The sequence below is a fragment of the Leucoraja erinacea genome, chromosome 36 (genome assembly GCF_028641065.1).
Source record: "Leucoraja erinacea ecotype New England chromosome 36, Leri_hhj_1, whole genome shotgun sequence".
NCBI lineage: Eukaryota > Metazoa > Chordata > Chondrichthyes > Rajiformes > Rajidae > Leucoraja > Leucoraja erinaceus.
The window spans coordinates 8,719,538-8,739,667 of NC_073412.1; the positions used below are offsets into that span (position 1 = coordinate 8,719,538).

At 46.5% G+C, this 20,130-nt stretch overlaps 1 protein-coding gene across 2 annotated transcripts in view; it reads left to right on the plus strand.

The window, feature by feature from the left end:
• Positions 1–20,130, plus strand: part of malt3 (MALT paracaspase 3) — a 96,742-nt gene that overhangs the window by 24,179 nt on the left and 52,433 nt on the right. For both annotated transcript variants that reach the window (XM_055662609.1, XM_055662611.1), the window contains exons 2-3: positions 4,549–4,670; positions 19,845–19,980. In XM_055662609.1, the coding sequence (XP_055518584.1) occupies positions 4,549–4,670; positions 19,845–19,980 (258 nt within the window). The remainder of the gene's footprint in view (positions 1–4,548; positions 4,671–19,844; positions 19,981–20,130) is intronic.

The window sequence follows — 20,130 nt, forward strand, 5'->3', positions numbered from 1 at the left end:
CTCTGTGTGAAAAAAGTTTGTTTAAGATGTGTCAAACAAATCTTCTTAAAAAGAAACGAGAGATATAATCGATGATGTCAAGAGAAACGAACAAATGAATGAAAGATATGCAAAAAAGTAACAATGATAAAGGAAACAGGCCATTGTTAGCAGTTTTCTAGGTAAGAACTAAAAGCTGGTGTGACTTGGGTGGGGAAGGGATGGAGAGAGAGAGGGAATGCAGGGGTTACTTGAAGTTTGAGAAATCAAGAGTCAAACCACTGGGCTGTAAGCTGCCCAAGCAAAATATGAGATGCTGGTCCTCCAGTTTGCGTTTGGCCTCACTCTGACAATGGAGGAGGCCTAGGACAGAAAGGTCAGTGTGGGAATGGGAAGGAGAATTAAAGTCTGAAGGAGGGTTTTGTCCCGAAACGTTGCCTATTTCATTCGCTCCATAGATGCTGCTGCACCCGCTGAGTTTCTCCAGCATTTTTGTGTACCTTCGATCTTCCAGCATCTGCAGTTCCTTCTTGAACACAGGAGAATTAAAGTGTTTAGCAACCGGGAGATCAGGTAGATCCAGTCGGACTGAGCGAAGGTTTTCAGTGACACGATCGCCCAGTCTACGTTTGGTCTCGCCGATGTATAAGAGTCCACATCTTGAACAAAGGATAGAGTAGATGAGGTTGGACGTGGTGCAAGTGAACCTCTGCCTAACTTAAAAGGACTGTCGGGGTCCCTGGACGGAGTCGAGTGGGGAGGTATAGGGACAGTTGTTGCGGTTGCATGGGGTATCTCCTGCGGTTGCAGGGGAAGGATTTTTGTTTGCCCGGTCATGGTCTGTGGGCAGAGGCAGAACCAATCAGTAACGCGTGGGTTTTAAACACAGCTGTTATTGGTAGGAAGGAACTGCAGATGCTGGTTTACAACGAAGATAGACACTGGAGTAACTCAGCGGGACAGGCAGCATCTCTGGAGAGAAGGAATGGGTGACGTTTCAGGTCGAGACCCTTCCTCAGTCTGTCTGCAGCTGTTATTGGCATTGCTTCTACGGAGAATATTTAATGCTCCCACACGCCAGGTAACGCTGCACCTCACGGACGATCGCAACGCAGTGAGAGAGAGAGAAAAGAATCCCAATGATGAGAGTTAAGAGTCACACTTTCCACAACAGGAAGTTGCCATTGGCTAGCGTCAGCTGTGTCTTTGAGTCAGAAGGTCATGGGAGCTGGACATAAAACTGCACAAACATGTTTACATGGCTGGCTTGACTGCTGACCTCCAGAGGACCTCCATGCTTGCAATTGTATTCATCCACATCATCTCAAAAGGAAAATAGTATGTATATGTATATATATATATATGTATATATATATGTATGTATATATATGTGTGTGTGTGTGTATGTGTATATATATATATATATATATATGTGTGTGTGTGTGTGTATATATATATATGTGTGTGTGTGTATATATATATATATCCCTGTGTGTATATATACATGTGTGAATGTGTATCTATATATATGTGTATGTGTGTGTGTATGTGTAATGTGCACATTATATACATGTGTATATGTATATATATATATATGTGTACATATATATGTGCATATATATGCATATATATATGTGTATGATATATATGTGTGTAATGTGCACATTATATTATGTGTGTGTATATATATGTATGTATATATGTACGTATATATATGTGGGTGTGTGTGTGTGTGTGTATATGTCAAATATATATATATATATATATATATATATATATTTACGTATGATATATATATATATGTGTGTGACTGAAGAAGGGCCTCGACCCGAAAAGTCACCCATTCCTTCTCTCCAGAGATGCTGCCTGTCCCACTGAGTTACTCCAGCTTTTTGTGCGTGTGAGTATATACATACGCACATACATACACACACACATATATGTGTGTAACACTAATGTGCAATCAAATAAAAATCATGCCTAACCTAATAAACAACCAATAAAGAGAGTAAACATCAAACTTGCCTAACCTAAACCAAAGATCCCCCCCACCCACACCTTTCCACTCGTCACTTTAATTTCATGCTTCATGTATCTGGTGTTTTATGACAGTCGGCAGATCAATATCCCTCCTGGGATAAATAGCGTCTTATTGCATTGTGTCGACTAATATTAACCTAGTGATCAAAGCTGCCGAATACAGTTTCTTGCATTCCCCTGTGAAACTTGCTTTTCCTGTTTTAATTAAAAGGGGCTGGTTTTGGAAATGTGGTTTCAAACGAATCATTTTAAATAAGGCAGGTGAAGAACTGGGATTTCTCTTTCCAACAGAAAGATTGGCCTTTTGTTTCAGTTCCTAATTCTAACGGCTCCTGTTCGATCTTACGGCAGATGTCTCAGAGCCACAGGTGGAAGGAAGCCTGTGTGTTTTTGACTGGTTTCGTTTTTTTTTAGTTTGGCTTAGAGATACCGCGGGGAAACAGGCCCTTCGGCCCACCGGGTCCATGCTGACCAGCGACCCCCGCGGACTAACACTGTCCTACACACACACACACACACACACACACACACACACACACACACACACACACACACACACACACACACACACACACACACACACACACTAGGGACAATTTTACATTTACACCAAGCCAATTAACCTACAAACCTACACCAGATTCAGATTCAGATTCAATTTTAATTGTCATTGTCAGTGTACAGTACAGAGACAACGAAATATACGTCTTTGGAGTGTGGGAGGAAACGGAAGATCTCGGAGATAAACCAATGCAGGTCATGGGGAGAACGTACAAACTCCGTACAGACAGCACCTGTAGTCAGGATTGAACCCGGGTCTCCTGCGCTGTGAGGCAGCAACTCTACCACTGCGCCACCGTGCCGCCCTTCTTTTCTTTGTATTTATTTATTTATCTATATATTCATCTATTTATTGAGTAAAGGGCCGGTCCCACCAGCAAGCTACCTGCATGCGGCAAGCGCGGCCAAACCGGAAGTGGGGGCCGCGCGGAGGTCGAGTGAGTGACGTAAAGTCCGCGCGCGTGACGTACGGCGTCGAGATGCTGCGTACGCCCGTCGAGGCGGAGGGTACGGCGGCGAGGCTGCTGCAGGCCAACAGGTCGTTGCCGCGTGGAATTTTTGAACACGGTCAGTTTTTCGGAGCCCCGCGCGATGTCGGGACCAGCTCCGCACAACTCCATACGGCTCCGGCGATCGAAGTGGGACCGGCCCCGCGAGGCCGTACGGCTCAAGCGACCACGTTAGGTCGCGCTTGCCACATGGAGTCGCATGCTCGTGGGACAGGCCCTTAACTCAGCGGGTCAGGCAGTATCTCTGGAGAACATGGATTGGTGATGTTTCGGGTCGCGAACCTTCGTCAGACTGGGAGAGGCAGGATGAAAAGTGAGGGGTAATAGGTAGACGCAGGCAAGGAGGGCAGATTGGAGTTGGTGGTTCTACCCCCACTCCCCCCACTCCCCCCCCCCCCCCCCCCACCAGCCCCACAATCAGTCTGAAGGCTCTCGACCCAAAACATCACTGATCCATGTTCTCCATATATGCTGCCTGACCTGCTGAGTTACTCCAGCATTTTGTGTACTTTTGTGCATTAACCAGCATCTGCAGTTCCTTGTTTCTACAAGGAGAAGAACATTGTATTTCTATGAGTAGCCTGGGGATATTCCACTGGTGACCTTTTCAAATGTCTTCGTATTTGCAATAGAAATGTAAGGCCTGGGGTTTACGACTTGTATTATGAAACAAGGAGGCGTAGAGAAATGAAACTTTCTCATGTATATGCAAGGCACAATGCGTTGGAGTAACTCTGCGGGTCAGGCGGCATCTGTGGAGGGAATGGACAGAAAACGTTAGAGGTTGGGCCCCTTCTTCAGGCTGACAGGCGATGTTTCGGGTCAGGAGACTTTCTTCAGAATCCAATCTCAACCCGAAACGTCGCCTGTCCATTGCCTCCACAGATGTTGCCTCACCCGCTGAGTTTCTCCAGACCTTTGTATTTTGCTTTAGAGTCCAGCATCCGCAGTTCCTTGTCTCTTGTGCATATAAACAGGTTCCCTTCATATTTATCAGCTGTTACAAAGAGTTGTGAGTCTGTGGAATTCTCTGCCTCAGAGGTGGTGGAGGCCAGTTCTCTGGATGCTTTCAAGAGAGAGCTAGATAGGGCTCTTAAAAATAGCGGAGTCAGGGGATATGGGGAGAAGGCAGGAACGGGGCACTGATTGTTACAAGTCTTTGGAGTGTCCGAGGAAACCGGAGCATCCGGAGAAAACCCAAGGCAGGTCACGGGGAGAACGTGCAAACTCTATACAGACAGCACCAGAGGTCAGGATCGAACCCAGGTCTCTGGTTAAGGGGCAGACGTTTGGCCAACTGATAGATCCTTGATGGAACTACACGATGGAAATGTTGGAATTGGCTGACTCAAGTTGACCATTGGGAACCAAGAGTGGAAGTCCTAGTGGTTGGAAGCTCGTTCGTTCGGCGTTGTTGCAATCCGACTTTGATTCATGGGAGAAAAATGTCTCTCCGCAGGTATTGTCATCACAAAAGAACCCGAGTGTGCCTCTGTCCCGGCTGGCTGTCCTGTCACTCTTCAATGCTCTGCCATAGGGCCCACCGCACTACAGTACCAATGGTTTGAAGGCAAGGAGGAGGTAAGCAATGTTATTTTTGGTCTCCTAATTTGAGGAAGGACATCCTTGTGATTGAGGCAGTGCAGCGTAGGCTCACGAGATTGATCCCTGGGATGGCGGGACTGTCATATGAGGAAAGATTGAAAAGACTAGGCTTGTATTCACTGGAGTTTAGAAGGATGAGGGAGATCTTATTTAAATATATAAAATTATATTTTATACTGGACAAGCTAGATGTAGGAAAAATGTTCCCAATGTTGGGCGAGTCCAGAACCAGGGGCCACACAGTCTTAGATTAAAGGGGAGGTCATTTAAGACTGAGGTGGGAAAAAACATTTTCACCCAGAGAGTTGTGAAATTGTGGAATTCCCTGCCACAGAGGGCAGTGGAGGCCAAGTCACTGGATGGATTTAAGAGAGAGTTAGATAGAGCTCTAGGGGCTAGTGGAGTCAAGGGATATGGGGAGAAGGCAGGCGTGGGTTATTGATAGGGGACGATCAGCCATGATCACAATGAATGGCGGTGCTGGCTCGAAGGGCCGAGTGGCCTCCTCCTGCACCTATTTTCTATGTTTCTATGTTTCTATTTGTTGTTTGACACAGAATGTCTCCAGAGCCATTAAACCGTGATCTATTTTGCTTCATCGTCAACCATTCACTGCGCACGTTGGAGATCAAGTGCGGATACAGGGTCTTCGGTCCGACAGATCCGTTCCAACCAGCAATCGGCCCGTTCACTGGCACTACCCCATGCAGTAGGGACAATTTACAATTTTACCGAAGCCAATTTACCTTCAAACCTGCACGCCTTATGGGGGTAGGGGGGGGGGGGAATCGGAGCACCCGGAGAAAACCCACGCAGTCACGGGGAGAACGTACAAACTCACTACAGACAGAGGCTGTAGTCAGGATCGAACCTGGGCCTCTGGCGCTGTGAGGCAGCAACTCTACCGCTGCGCCACCGTGCCGCCTCCTTTTCGACTATGTTTCTGAGTAAATGAAAGCACCTCATCTCCCACTGGTTCTGCCCAACAATGAACATACGGTCAGGCAAACGCCTCCGTTGCCATGCAGTGAGAACGGAGAGGTTGAGAAGGAGTTTCTTCCCAGAGGCAATTCGGACTGTAAACGCCTTTCTCACCAGGGACTAACTCTCCAGAACGTTTTTCCTTCTATTATTTATTATGTAAAATAATATGTGTGTTATGATTGTGTTTATAATTTGTTTGGTTGTTTTGTTGTTTGTCTTTTGCACAAAAGTCCGCGAGCATTGCCACTTTCATTTCGCTGCACATCTCGTATGTGTATGTGACAAATAAACTTGACTTGACTTGACTTGACATTGCGATGCCTCACCAGTCTTAGCCCTGTGAAGGTTTTGATGAAGCTTATTTAAAATACACTTTTGCTTTTCCATAGTGGCCACCACTTATAATCATAAACTTACATTTCACCCAACCCACATAATGCCTTTAACATTCTCCAAATTGTCCAAAGAGTAATGAAATTAATTTGGCGCTATTTAGTTTAGTTTAGTTTATTGTCACGTGTACTGAGGTACAGTGAAAGGCTTTTTGTTGTCTGCTAACCAGTCAGTGAAAAGACTGTATATGACTGCAATCTAGTTGTCCACCGTGTACAGATACAGGATAAATGGTATAACGTTTAGTGCAAGATTAAATCCAATTAAAGATAGTTTAAAGGTCTCCAGTGATGTAGATGAGGTACAATGAGAACTGCACTCTGAGACAACGGTTCAGTTGCCTGATAATAACTCGGAAGAAACTGTCCCTGAATCTGGAGGTGTGCGTTTTCACTTTTCTGTGCCTTTAACATCAGTAAATTAAACAACATTCGATGGTGTTCACAATTTGACCCGGGTTCAATCCTGACCTCAGCTGCTGACTGTGTGGAGTCTGCATGTTCTCCTTGTGACTGTGTGTGGGTTTCCTCTCGGTTCTCTGGTCTCCTCCCTCTGTCATCTCAAAGACAAGCGGGATTGTAGGTTAATTGCCTCTCTGTACATTGCTCCCAGTGTGAAGGGAGTGGATGGGGAAAGTGAGGTGACGTAGAACTCGGGTGAACGGGTCATCCACGCTCGGCATGGACTCTCTGGGACAGTTTCCGTGCTGTATCTCTAAGCTAAGATTACAACTTTCTTTCAAAGAGACGGTCCTGAATTTCAATGACTGTTGACCGTGGAACTGTTCCAGTCCGACTTAATTCACTAAGTCTGATTCTCTACTCAGCCGAGTTTGTGGTAGACGGCTGTTCATGCCTCCGAGGCTCATTCCGCCCCTTGTCCTCTCCGAAGTTGCATAAATTAAGGACAATCTTGGCAAGGTGCAGCTTTGCCCAGGTCTGCCCGGAACTCTAGTTGCACAAATGACAGAAAGCTACAATTAACTCGTTATCACCTGGCCCACAGCCAACAATGGAGCATTGTGAGCTCCACATTTCCTTGATTTTCATTGCTTTCTGCAAATCGTCCATTCATTGTCCTGTGTACTGATCATATCTCTCATTTCCCTTTCACCCGACTCTCAACCTGAAGAAGGGTCTCCACCCGAAACGTCACCTATTCCTTATCTCCAGAGATGCTGCCTGTCCCGCTGAGTTACTCCAGCATTTTGTGCCTGTCTTTGGTTTAAACCAGCATCTGCAGTTCCTCCCCTACACACAGTATCATTTGAAGTGTTGGCTTGGGATTTCTGTTCTGAAGGGCCAGCCCAGCATGTAGTGACAGGACCTTTTCTTTGCTGTAGACATTGACTTTTGAGATACAGAGTAGAAACAGGCCCTTCGGCCCACCGATTCCACGCCAACCACCATATACTAGCGCTATCCTACACACTAGGGGCTTTTTATTATAGTTTACCGAAACCATATAACCTGCAAACCGACATGTCTTTGGAATGTGGGATGAAACCGGAGCACCAGAAGGAAACCCACGTGGTCACTGGGAGAATGTACAAACTCCGTACAGACAGCACCCGTGGTCAGGATCGAACACTGGTCTCTTGAGCTGTGAGGCAGCAACTCTACCGCTGTGCCACTGTGACAATGTCTTGACCAAATGTATAAATAGAGCCTGTTGCACAGCTTATTCCAATCGGTTAGTTTTACAGGAAAACGTCATCTCTCCACAAAAGCACCCACCTCTAGAGATGATGCAACTCTCTGTATCCACACAAACAACACACAGCCTGCATTTGTGCAAGGCACAAAACTGTTAACAAAGGCACAAAACTGTTAACAGAGCAGTGGAAAGGCCTGAGATGCCCCAGGCAAGCACATTGACCACGTGGGTTTTCTCCGGGAGCCCCGGTTTCCTTCAACACACTTTAATAAGACTTGCTGCACGGTTGCTGCCTTACAGCGCCGGAGACCCGGGTTCGATCCTGACCACGAGTGCTGTCTGTACGGAGTTTGTACATTCTCCCCGTAACCTGCGTAGGTTTTCTCCAAGATCTTCGCTTTCCTCCCACACTCCAAAGACGTACAGGTTTGTAGGTAAATTGCCTTGGTGTAAATGTAAATTGTCCCGTAGTGTGTGTAGGGTAGTGTTAATGTGCAGGGATTGCTGGTTGGCGCGGACCTGGTGGGCCGAAGGGCCTGTTTCCGCACAGTCTCTAAATGAACTAGAAGCAAACCTCACTTAGAATAAACTGAAAATCTCCATGTAAACATCTGTATTATTGACGAGTCTGAGGCTGTTGTGATATGAAGTTCCTCATAGCGAAGGCTATCACTTCTTTCCTCTCCTGCTGTACATAGAACTGGCTGAGTTAAAACATCAAGCCTAGGATTACTCAAGGGTGGTAACTTTTCTGAATCAAGTGGGTAAAGTAGGCGGCACAGAGGCGCAGCGGTAGAGCTACTGCCTTTCAGCGCCAGAGACCCGGGTTCGATCCTGACTACGGGTGCTTGTCTGTACGTTCTCCCCGTGACCGCGTGGGTTTTCTCCGAGATCTTCAGTTTCCTCCCACACTCCAAAGACGTGCAGGTTTGTAGGTTAATTGGCTTGGTGTAAAATTAAAATTGCGTCAGGTACTGTTAATGTGCAGGGATCGCGGGTCGGTGTGGACTCAGTGGGCTAAAGGGCGCTGTTTCTCTGAACTAAAGAGAGAGTTAGATCGAGCTCTGGAGTTTAGAAGGATGAGAGGGAATCTCATTGAAACATTTAAGATTGTTAAGGGCTTGGACACACTAGAGGCAGGAAACATGTTCCCGATGTTGGGGGAGTCCAGAACCAGGGGCCACACACAGTTTACGAATAAGGAGTAAGCTATTTGGAACGGAGATGAGAAAACACTTTTTCTCACAGAGAGTGGTGAGTCTGTGGAATTCGCTGCCTTAGAGGGCAGTGGAGGCGGGTTCTCTGGATGCTTTCAAGAGAGAGCTAGATAGGGCTCTTAAAAATAGCGGAGTCAGGGGATATGGGGAGAAGGCAGGAGCAGGGTACTGATTGTGGATGATCAGCCATGATCACATTGAATGGCGGTGCTGGCTCGTAGGGCCGAATGGCCTACTCCTGCACCAATTGTCTATTGTCTATTGCCATAACCTAAACTAAACTAAATGGAGAAAAGGCACAGGATATAATGGGTTATGAATGGTTTAATGGACTCTAGGTCCCTGTGTCCCAGTGATACAGATGAGTGGTTTGTTGGCACAATTGCCAAGTAGGACCATAAGACATTGGAGCAGAATTAGGTCATTCTGCCCATGGAGTCATCTCAACCATTCCATCGTGGCTTATCTATTTTTCTCTCTCAACCCCATTTTCCTGCTGTGTAACTGTAAACTTCGGAGCTCTTGCTAGTGAGAAAATGGACTGAGATGAGCTAATGTTTAGAGGTGGGTGAGCACCCCCATGGCAAAGCATCACTTTCACTTCTACACTGCCATCGCAACATTTCCATTCCATTTCCGACTCTAGAACCTGTTCTATTTTAGCTGCTTCAAGATCACCAGCCTTTAGGCAATAGAAACATAGAAACATAGAAAATAGGTGCAGGAGGAGGCCATTCGGCCCTTCAAACCAGCACCGCCATTCATTGTGATCATGGCTGATCGTCCCCTGTCAATAACCCATACCTGCCTTCTCCCCATATCCCTTAACTCCACTAGCCCCTAGCGCTCTATCTAACTCTCTCTTAAATCCATTCAGTGATTTGGCCTCCACTGCCCTCCGTGGCAAGGAATTCCATAAATTCACAACTCTCTGTGTGAAAATGTTTTTTCTCACCTCAGTCTTAAATGACCTCCCCTTTATTCTAAGCCTGTGGCCCCTGGTACTGGACTCGCCCAACATTGGGAACATTTTTCCTGCATTTGGCTTGTCCAGTCCTTTTATAATTTTATATGTTTCTATAAGATCCCCCTCATCCTTCTAAACTTCAGTGAATACAAGCCTAGTCTTTTCAATCTTTCCTCGTATGACAGTCCCGCCACCCCAGGGATCAATTGCGTGAACCTACGCTGCACTGCCTCAATCACAAGGATGTCCTTCCTCAAATAGTGCTGTGTTTAATTTGCTTGCTTGGTTGGTTGCATTTTGGACTGAGTTTAACCCAAGCTACTGTGAAATGCCATTAACTTCTTCACACAGAGGGTGGTGGGTATATGGACCAAGCTGCCAGTTGATGTTTTTGTTCAAGAAGGAACTGCAGATGCTGGAAAATCGAAGGTAGACAAAAGTGCAGGAGAAACTCAGCGGGCGCGGCAGCATCTATGGAGCGAAGGAAATAGGCAACGTTTCGGGACGAAACGTTGCCTATTTCCTTCGCTCCATCGATGCTGCTGCACCAGATGATGTTTTTGTTTTGTTTTGAGATTCGTTTTGAGATACAGCGCAGAAACAGGCCCTTCGGCCCACTGAGTCCACGCCGACCAGCGATCCCCGCACATTAGCACACACTCGGGACAATTTAACATTCATACAAAGCCAATTAACCTAGAAACCTGCACGTCTTTGGAGTGTGGGAGGAAACCGAAGATCTTGGAGAAAACCCACGCGGTCAGGGGGAGAACGTGCAAACTCCGTACAGACAGAACCCGTAGATAGGATCGAACCCGGGTCTCTGGGGCTGTAAGCGCAGCAAGGCAGCAACTCTACCACTGCGCCTCTGTGTAATGAGATGGGTACAATAACAGGATTTAAAAGACATTTGGACAGGTGCATGGATAGAAAAGGTTTTGAAGATTATGGACCAAATGCAGGCAAATGTGACGAGCATCAACATCTTGGTCAGCTTGGACAAGTTGGGCCGTGGGGCTTCTTTCAACATGAATAATCCATCCCTCCAGAGATGTTGCCTGTCCCACTGAGTTTTAGTTTAGTTTAGAGATACAGTGCGGAAACAGGCCCTTCGACCCACCGAGTCCGTGCCGACCAGCAATCCCCATACACTAGCACTATCCAACACACTACAATTTTACCGAAACCAACAAACCTGTACATCTTTGGGATGTGGGAGGAAACTGGAGCACCCGGAGAAAACCCACGTGGTCACGGGGAGAACGTACAAGCTCCGTACAGACAGCGCCTGTGGTCAGGACCGAACCAGGGTCTATGGTTCTGTAAAGCAGCAAATCTATCATGTACAGTCTAGACTGGAGAGGAAGTTCAGACTGAAGTCATGCCGGCTGCTCCATATCTCGTAGCAATCGAGACGCTCAAAGTGCAGTTAGACACAAAATGCTGGAGTCAGGCAGCCCAAGGAATAGGTGACGTTTCGGGTCGAAAGCTGAAGAAGGGTCTCAACCCGAAACGTCACAGTTTACGCCACAGTTGCTGCCTAATGCAGGCAGGTGGGACTAGTGTGGCTTGGACATGTTGGCTGGTGTGGGCAAGTTGGGCTGAAGGGCCTGGTTCCATGCTGTATCACTCTATGACTGTCGTGTGGATATTGGAAACTATAAAGAAACGACAAAAAAAGCTCACCCCCCTCCCACTCAACTTCCCTTCCTCTTTATGATAATCACGAGATAAATCTTGCATGTTTTGTTTTGCGTAAAGTAATGTCAAAACTAGAGTAAAGTTGACGTTTAATGAGGAAGGAATTCTCTGCCTCAGATGCCAGTGGAGGCCAATTCTCTGGATGATTTCACGAGAGAGTTAGATAGAGCTCTTAAAGATAGCGTAGTCAGGGGATATGGTGAGAAGGCAGGAACGGGGTACTGATTGTGGATGATCACAGTGAATGGCTGATCACAGCTGGCTTGAAGGGCCGAATGGCCTACTCCTGCACCTATTGTTTATTGTCTATTTTAACCAGACAGAGTTGTGTTAGAGCACTGAATGCCCGAATAAACCAAGTATAAAAACTCAAAAGAGCGCATAAGGCTCTGATGGTAAGAGCATCGGATAGGGACCCAAGATTTAATTGCAATTAAACAATTTTGAATTTTCTAACAATTAGCTTTAAGGAGAGGTCGTCTGAACTTGGATTGTTTTCTGTGGCTGAGAGGAAACATGGTAGAAGTATATACGGTTTAGTTTAGAGGTACAGCACGGAAACAGGCCCTTCGGCCCACCGAGCTCTCTTTGACCAGCGATCCCCGCACACTAACACTATCCTACACACACTAGGGACAATTATTACAATTACACCAAGCCAATTAGCCTGCAAACCTGTACGTCTTTGGAGTGTGGGAGGAAATCGGAGTTCCCGGAGAAAACCCACGCAGGTCACGGGGAGAACGTATAAACTCCGCACAGACAGCACCTGTGTTCAGGACCAAACCTGGGTCTGTGGCGCTGTAAGGCAGCAACTCTACCGCTGCGCCGTCATGCCGCCCTACGGAAGGCATAGATAGGGTAGACAGTCAGAACCTTTTTCCGAGGATGTGAAATGTCAAAGACTAGAGGGCAAAGCTTTAAATTGAGAGGACCAAAGTTTGAAGAAGAAGCACAGAGAATGTTATTTTGTTCCACAAAAAGTGGTGGAATGTGATAGTTGGCATTGTGGTAGATGAGGCAGATATGAGAGTGGTACGTGGTGGAAAGATATTGGCAAGACTGAAGATGGACACAAAATGTTTCGAGTTGAGACCCTTCTTCAGACCCGAAACGTCATCTATTCATTTTCTCCAGAGATGCTGTCTGACCCGCTAAGTTACTCCAGCTTTTTGTGTCCAACTTCCGTTTAAACCAGCACCTGCAGCCCCTTCCTACACATAAAGGCCTGGTCACACGGGGAACATGCAAACTCCACACAGATGGGACCAGAGCTCAGGATTGAACACAGTTTTCTGGGGCTGCTCAGGCAGAGATGAAAGTTAACCTGTCACGGCTGTTTCAGCACCATCGATTTAAAAAATCTGACGCAATGTTGGCAGTGAACTGTATCTCTCGTATCTACACCTTACCCTTCCATGTCCCTCGTTCCCCTCTCCCCTGACTTTCAGTCTGAAGAAGGTGTCTCGACCCGAAACGTCACCCATTCCTTCTATACAGAGAATCTGCTTGCCCACATGCCTGAGTTACTCCAGCATTTTGTGTGTTATCTTGTGGTAAGATACATAGAAACATAGAAACATAGAAAATAGGTGCAGGAGTAGGCCATTCGGCCCTTCGAGCCTGCACCGCCATTCAATATGATCATGGCTGATCATCGCCATTCAATATGATCATGGCTGATCATCCAACTCAGTATCCCGTACCTGCCTTCTCTCCATACCCCCTGATCCCCTTAGCCACAAGGGCCACATCTAACTCCCTCTTAAATATAGCCAATGAACTGGCCTCGACTACCCTCTGTGGCAGAGAGTTCCAGAGATTCACCACTCTCTGTGTGGAAAAAGTTCTTCTCATCTCGGTTTTAAAGGATTCCCCCCTTATCCTTAAGCTGTGACCCCTTGTCCTGGACTTCCCTAACATCGGGAACAATCTTTCTGCATCTAGCCTGTCCAACCCCTTAAGAATTTTGTAAGTTTCTATAAGATCCCCTCTCAATCTCCTAAATTCTAGAGAGTATAAACCAAGTCTATCCAGTCTTTCTTCATAAGATACATACAGGACCACGTTAGAAGGGAGTTTGATATACCTGCCTTGGTGGAGGTGTCAATTTACCAAAGAACGGCAGGCTTATAGCCTGATATTACTAATGGTGAGCAAGTTTCTCTGATCCTGGGCATAAAGCTATGGTAAGTCTGCCTTTCCCCACATGCCACCTCAGCATAGTGGCACGCGGAAAGTCCCAATGATGCCAGGATTATATGAGTAATATGACTCAGCAACTGGGTCGAAACTTGCTGCTTTAATGAAGTGAATTCCCCCCCCCCCCCACCGCAAGTGTATATGGATTTAAAAATAATCAATGAGCCAACTTTTAAAGGAATGAAAATATTTTCCTTAAAGGGCCCATTTGACAATCGCAAGGCATCAATCAAATGTACACATCCAACGAATTGTGTAGGAAGGAACTGCAGATGCTGGTTAGGCACAAAGTACTGGAGTAACTCAGCAGGACCTCTGGAGAGAAGGAATGGGTGGCCTTTCGGGTCGAGACCCTTCTTCATCCAAGTTTCGCAGCAGAATCCTTCATGTAAATAATTCACCCCCTCAAATAAATAGTAACAACAAGGAACTGCAGATGCTGGTTCACAAAACAAAAACACACAAAGTGCTGGAGTAACTCAGCAGGTTCAGGCAGCATCTCTGGAGAACATGAACAGGTGATGCTTTGTGTTGGAGACCCTTGTTCAGATTGATTCTCCCACTTGACCTAAAAAGTAATTTGAGTTTCACTGTACCTTAATTGGTGTACGTGACATTAAACTGACCATTGAACCTTTGAAACCTCCGGAGATTCGGAGGCTGCAACTGCGGGTCTGGCGGACGGCGGCACCGGGAGCCCGCGGGTCCCTGGAGGGAGACCGCTTTTCAGGGCTCCCGCAACGGCGACTTCTCCCGCCCGAGTTGCGGGGTTGAAGAGCTCCTGGAGCGGGGCCTTACAGCACCGCCCCGCGCGGCTTGGAATGGCTGCGGGACTCTGCGAGCGCACGCCGGGGGCTCCAACATCAAGACCCGGTGTGCGACCTTGCATCACCCGGCGTGGCTTTAATGGCCGCGGGACAATCGCCATCGCCAGCCGGGGGCTTTGACTTTGACTCTGACATGGGGGGGGGGGGGGGGGGGGGGGGGGGAGTGCAGTGGAGAGATAAGTTTTTTTGGCCTTCCATCACAGCAATGTGATGGATGTTTATGTAAATTATGTTGTGTCTTGGGTCTATTTGTTTGTAATGTATGGCTGCAGAAACGTCATTTCGTTTGGACCTCAAGGGGTCCAAATGACAAATAAATTGAATTGAATTGAATTGAATTGAAAGGTGACCCATCCATGTTCCCCAGAGAAGCTGCCTGACCCACTGAGTTACTCCCGCACTGACTTTTTTTCCCCCCTCTGTAATATTTTCGTGAAGCCAACTTTTTATTGAAGGGTGGAAGGCTTATTGCTCCTGGTTTCGAGGCACATTGATGTTGTCTGTCAAGCCATATGTACAACACCTCGAGCGTTCCATCAAAACCTATCAAGAACACGAGAATAGGAGCAGGAGTAGGCCACTCGGCCCCTCAAGCCTATCCTACCATTCAGTATAATCAGGGCTGATCTACCCTTGGCCTCAACCTCTCCACTGAGCTGGTCCCTCGTGGCCTCAATTCCAATATCTTTCAAAAATGAGTCTACTTCCGCTTTCAATGAGGCCAATGATCGTAGTCGTTTTGGGTCAAGAATTTACCACAGATTTACCACAGAGGTGAGAAGTTCAGGTTCGTGTTTATTGTCACAGGCACCAATTAAGGTACAGTGATATTTGAGTTACCATGCAGCCATACTGAGTGAAAAGCGACAATACACACAGCCACATAAAATTAAATTTAACATAAACATCCACCACAGCGGGATCCACATTCCTCACTGTGATGGAAGGTGGTGAAGTTCAATCACCTTCCTCTTTGTTCATCCGTGGTCGGGGCCGTTGAACGCTCCGCATCTTACCACCAATCGGCCACACTACACCACGCCCCACCGCGCCCCAATCTTGCAGCAATGATCCTTGTTCAAGACTTTCCCGTAACTTTTTGGAATTCACACACAATAAAGGGCCTGTCCCACGAGCATGCAACCTGCGTGCGGCAAGCGCGACCAAACCGGAAGCGGGGGCCACGCGTAGGTTGAGTGAGTGACGCGAAGTTCGAGGGAAGTCCGCGGGAAGTTCGTGCGTGACGTACACCGTCAAGATGTGCGTACGGCGTCGAGACGCTGCGCACGTCCATCGAGGCGACTGTGGGCTGGCACGGTCAGTTTTTCGGAGCCCTGCGCGATGTCGGGACCAGCTCCGCACAACTCCATACGGCTCCGGCGATCGAAGTGGGACCGGCCCCGCGAGGCTGTAAGGCTCAAGCGACCACGTTAGGCCGCGCTTGCCGCATGGAGTCACATGCTCGGGGGACAGGCCCTTAACACCTAGATCCTTATTTTAATTCAATTCAATTCATCTGAACTTTACCCATTTTTAGTGTCTTTCCATTTAGATGATGATCTTTTTTTTTCTGGGACTGAAGAAGGGTTCACCCGAAATGACACCTATTTCTTTTCTCCAGAGATGCTGCCTGACCCACTGAGTTGCTCCTGCACTTAGTGTCTATCTTCGGCATAAACCAGCATCTGCAGTTCCCTGTGGAAGAAAGAACTGCAGATGCTGGTTTAAAACTAATGGTGACAGACACAAAAAGCTGGAGTAACTCCACGGGACAGCCAGCATCTTTGGAGAGAAGGAATGGGTGACGTTTAGGGTCAAGACTCTTCTTCGGACTGAGAGTTTGGGGCGAGGGAGACACGGAGATAAGGAAGGGTACGGTGTGAAAACGAGACATCAATGGGGATGGGGATCAAGGCAAATGTAGAATAGATCGTTGTGAGCTGGGGGAAGGTGACAATGAAGCACACAGAGATAAAATTTGACAACGAAGGAAATGGGTCTCGACCCGAAACATCACCCATTCCTTCTCTCCAGAGATGCTACCTGTCCCGCTGAGTTACTCCAGCATTTTGTGGTCTATCTTCAGTGTAAACCAGCACCTGCAGTTCCTTCCGTCAACAAAGTAGTTATGCCTTCTCTATCTCATTTTGTCTCTATCTGCTGCTCCTTCCTACACAATCAGTTTTATTTTATTCATCTTGACAAAGTGCATGACCTCACACTTTCCAACGTTAAACTTCATTTGCTGAATTCTCACCCGCTCACTCACTCTAACTATATCTGTCACTATCTCTATCTTTCACTATCAATAGCCCACTGCACAGTTACAATATCCTCCTCATTGCAACATGTTTTTCCATCTATTTTGTTGTTGTCACCAAACCTGGGTACCATACATTCCTCCCTGGCCTCTAAGTCACTGCATTAATAACTGAGGGCCATGAACTGATCCCTGGGATAATCTATTAGTTGCATCCTCCAACCTGAAAACGACCCATCTATTCCACACCTCTCTATTTTCTAAGCGTCAACCAGTTTTCAATGTTATCCCATTCAGCCCATAAGGGACAAAAGTTTAGGGGTAACATGAGGGGGAACTTCTTTACCCAGAGAGTGGTGGCTGTGTGGAATGAGCTTCCAGTGGAAGTGGTGGAGGCAGGTTCGATTTTATCATTTAAAAATAAATTGGATAGGTATTTGGACGGGAAAGGAATGGAGGGTTATGGTCTGAGTGCAGGTAGATGGGACTAGGTGAGAGTAAATGTTCGGCACGGACTAGAAGGGCCGAGATGGCCTGTTTCCGTGCTGTAATTGGTATATGTTATGCCTTAAAATCTTTCCTATCCATGTACCTGTCCAAATGCCTCTTAAACACACACATTGGTAACTGAGAACTATTCCAATGTCCATCTGTGGTTGGTTGGTCTAAATCCTGAGTCACCCTCCCCAGCTACATTGTTTGCTGTAGTTTACTTTATTGTGGAGATGACTTCACCACAAGGACCGCATCAGTTTCAGTGGATAGACACACAAAATGCTGGAGTAACTCAGCGGGACAGGCAGCATCTCTGGAGAGAGGGAATGGGTGACGTTTCGGGTCGAGACCCTTCTTCGGACTGAGAGTTTGGGGAGAGGGAGACACAGAGATAAGGAAGGGTACGGCGTGAAAACGAGACATCAGTGGGGATGGGGATCAAGGAAAATGTAGAGTAGATCGTTGTTAGCTGGGGGAAGGTGACAATGAAGTATACAAAGATAAAACTTGACAATGAGTCAAAAGGGTCGCGACCCAAAACATTACCCATTCCTTCTATCCAGAGATGCTGCCTGACCTGCTGGGTTACTCCAGCATTGTGTGCCTTTCTACGGTGTAAACCAGCATCTGCAATTCCTTCCCACACACCGGTTTAAAAGGGTTGTCACCACAATATTTCCAAGAGAACAATGCATCTAAAAAATTGAAGGAACAAATTGATGACTTAGCTGGTCAGGCAAAGTTTCTTGAGAATGTGGATGTCACGTTTCGACTTGAGACTGTTCTTCGGGGGGGGGGCGGAGAGAGGGGGTGGGGGGAGGGAGTTGATGGTTTGATGTTTTTGAGGCCAGAGATTTAGACTTAGGACTTTGGAGATACAGCACGGAAACAGGCCCTTCAGCCCACTGTGTCTGAGCCGGCCAGCCATCCCAGTTCACTACCCTACACACTAGGGACAACTTTTACCAAAGCCAATTAACCTGCAAACCTGTACGTCTCAGGAATGTGGGAGACAACCGGAGCACCCGGAGAAAACCCACATGGTCGCGGGGAGAACGTACAAACTCCATACAGACCACACCCGTAGTCAGGAGTAAACCAGGGTCTGTAAGCATTGTAACGCAGCAGCTCTGTCAGAAGGAATGGGTGACGTCTCGGGTCAAGACCCTTCTTGGAAACGTTGCCTATTTCCTTCGCTCCATAGATGCTGCTGCACCCGCTGAGTTTCTCCAGCTTTTTTGTGTAACCTTCGATTCTCCAGCATCTGCAGTTCCTTCTTAAATACTTTTAATGGAGGTTCATCGATTTATTACAAGTATAATATGATGCAACATAACACTGGTAATTAACCATTTCAGAACTGGGTGAGGGGTGGGGAAAGATATGAAGTAATTATTCCTTTTCTGTTCTGTTTTTTCTTTTCTTTTTTTTTTCTCTTCCTTCCCTTCCCCCCTTTTTTTAAATTTCTTTTTTTTTGCTCTTCCTTTCTGGTCTTCTCTCTTTTTCTACATCTCGATGGGCTCTTTCTCTCTATCTTTCCACAAATTACTAATTGTTCACTTCTGAGGCCTACACATCACAACTTTCCTTAATCTCTTCTTTTCTTGTGTCTATTATTTTTATATTGTTAAATTTAAAACAAGAATTGGTACACAAAATGTATTATGTTATATGCCATATGGTTTATACGATTGTACATTGCTTCTAATAAAAATATTTTAAAAAAATATATATATATATTTTAATGGAGGCACTCTCTGGAATACACACTGCTATTTTAGCAAAGAGTTGACCTTTTGTAACAACTTTTAACTCGTGGTTCTCAAATGGAAGAAAACATAATTAAAACACAAGGTACACAAAAAAGCTGGCGAAACTCAGCGGGTGCAGCAGCATCTATGGAGCGAAGGAAAAAGGCAACGTTTCGGGCCGAAACCCTTCTTCAGAAGACTGAAGAAGGCTTTTGGCCCGAAACGTTGCCTTCGCTCCATAGATGCTGCTGCACCCGCTGAGTTTCTCCAGCTTTTTTGTGTACCTTCGATTTTCCAGCATCTGCAATTCCTTCTTAAACACTTTGTAATAATTAAAACACATATTATTAACAGGCGATTTAGCATTCTTCACTCTAGGCAGCTGTGCAAAGGTCAAATGCATTTCGTTGTCTCTGTACTGTACACTGACAATGACAATTAAAATTGAATCTGAATCTGTGACTTTAGCTGCCAAGTCCCTGTCTCATGAACTCTGTCCAAATCACTGCCATCTGAGCACTTCCCTTTACTCCTTATCCATTCCATTTAAAAACTCATCTGTTTGATGAAGTCTTGATCAGCTTGCCAGGCATACCCTAGCCCCGAAGAAGGGTCAGGTTGGTGTGACCCGTTGAAATCCCCAGGTCACGCTGACAGCGCTGGTCTTCCTCTGAGCTTCTTTCTCTGTTGGTTTCAGATTGTCGGGGCCACCCAGTCGGTGCTTGTCATTGACGCTGAGAAGAGCGGAGTTTATGTGTGCCGTGTGAATGACGAACAAAACCAATGCGTGTTCAGCAACTGGGCAAAGGTCAAAGTTCATTTTATCAAATCTGGTAAAAAGCTTTTTCATAATTGGTTCCCATCGAACTTAATGTTTAGTTTTGTTTTAGTTAAGCTTAGAGATACAGCTGAGAAACAGGCCCTTCGGCCCACCGAGTCTGTGCCGACCAGCGATCCCCGCACACCTACACTATCCTACACAC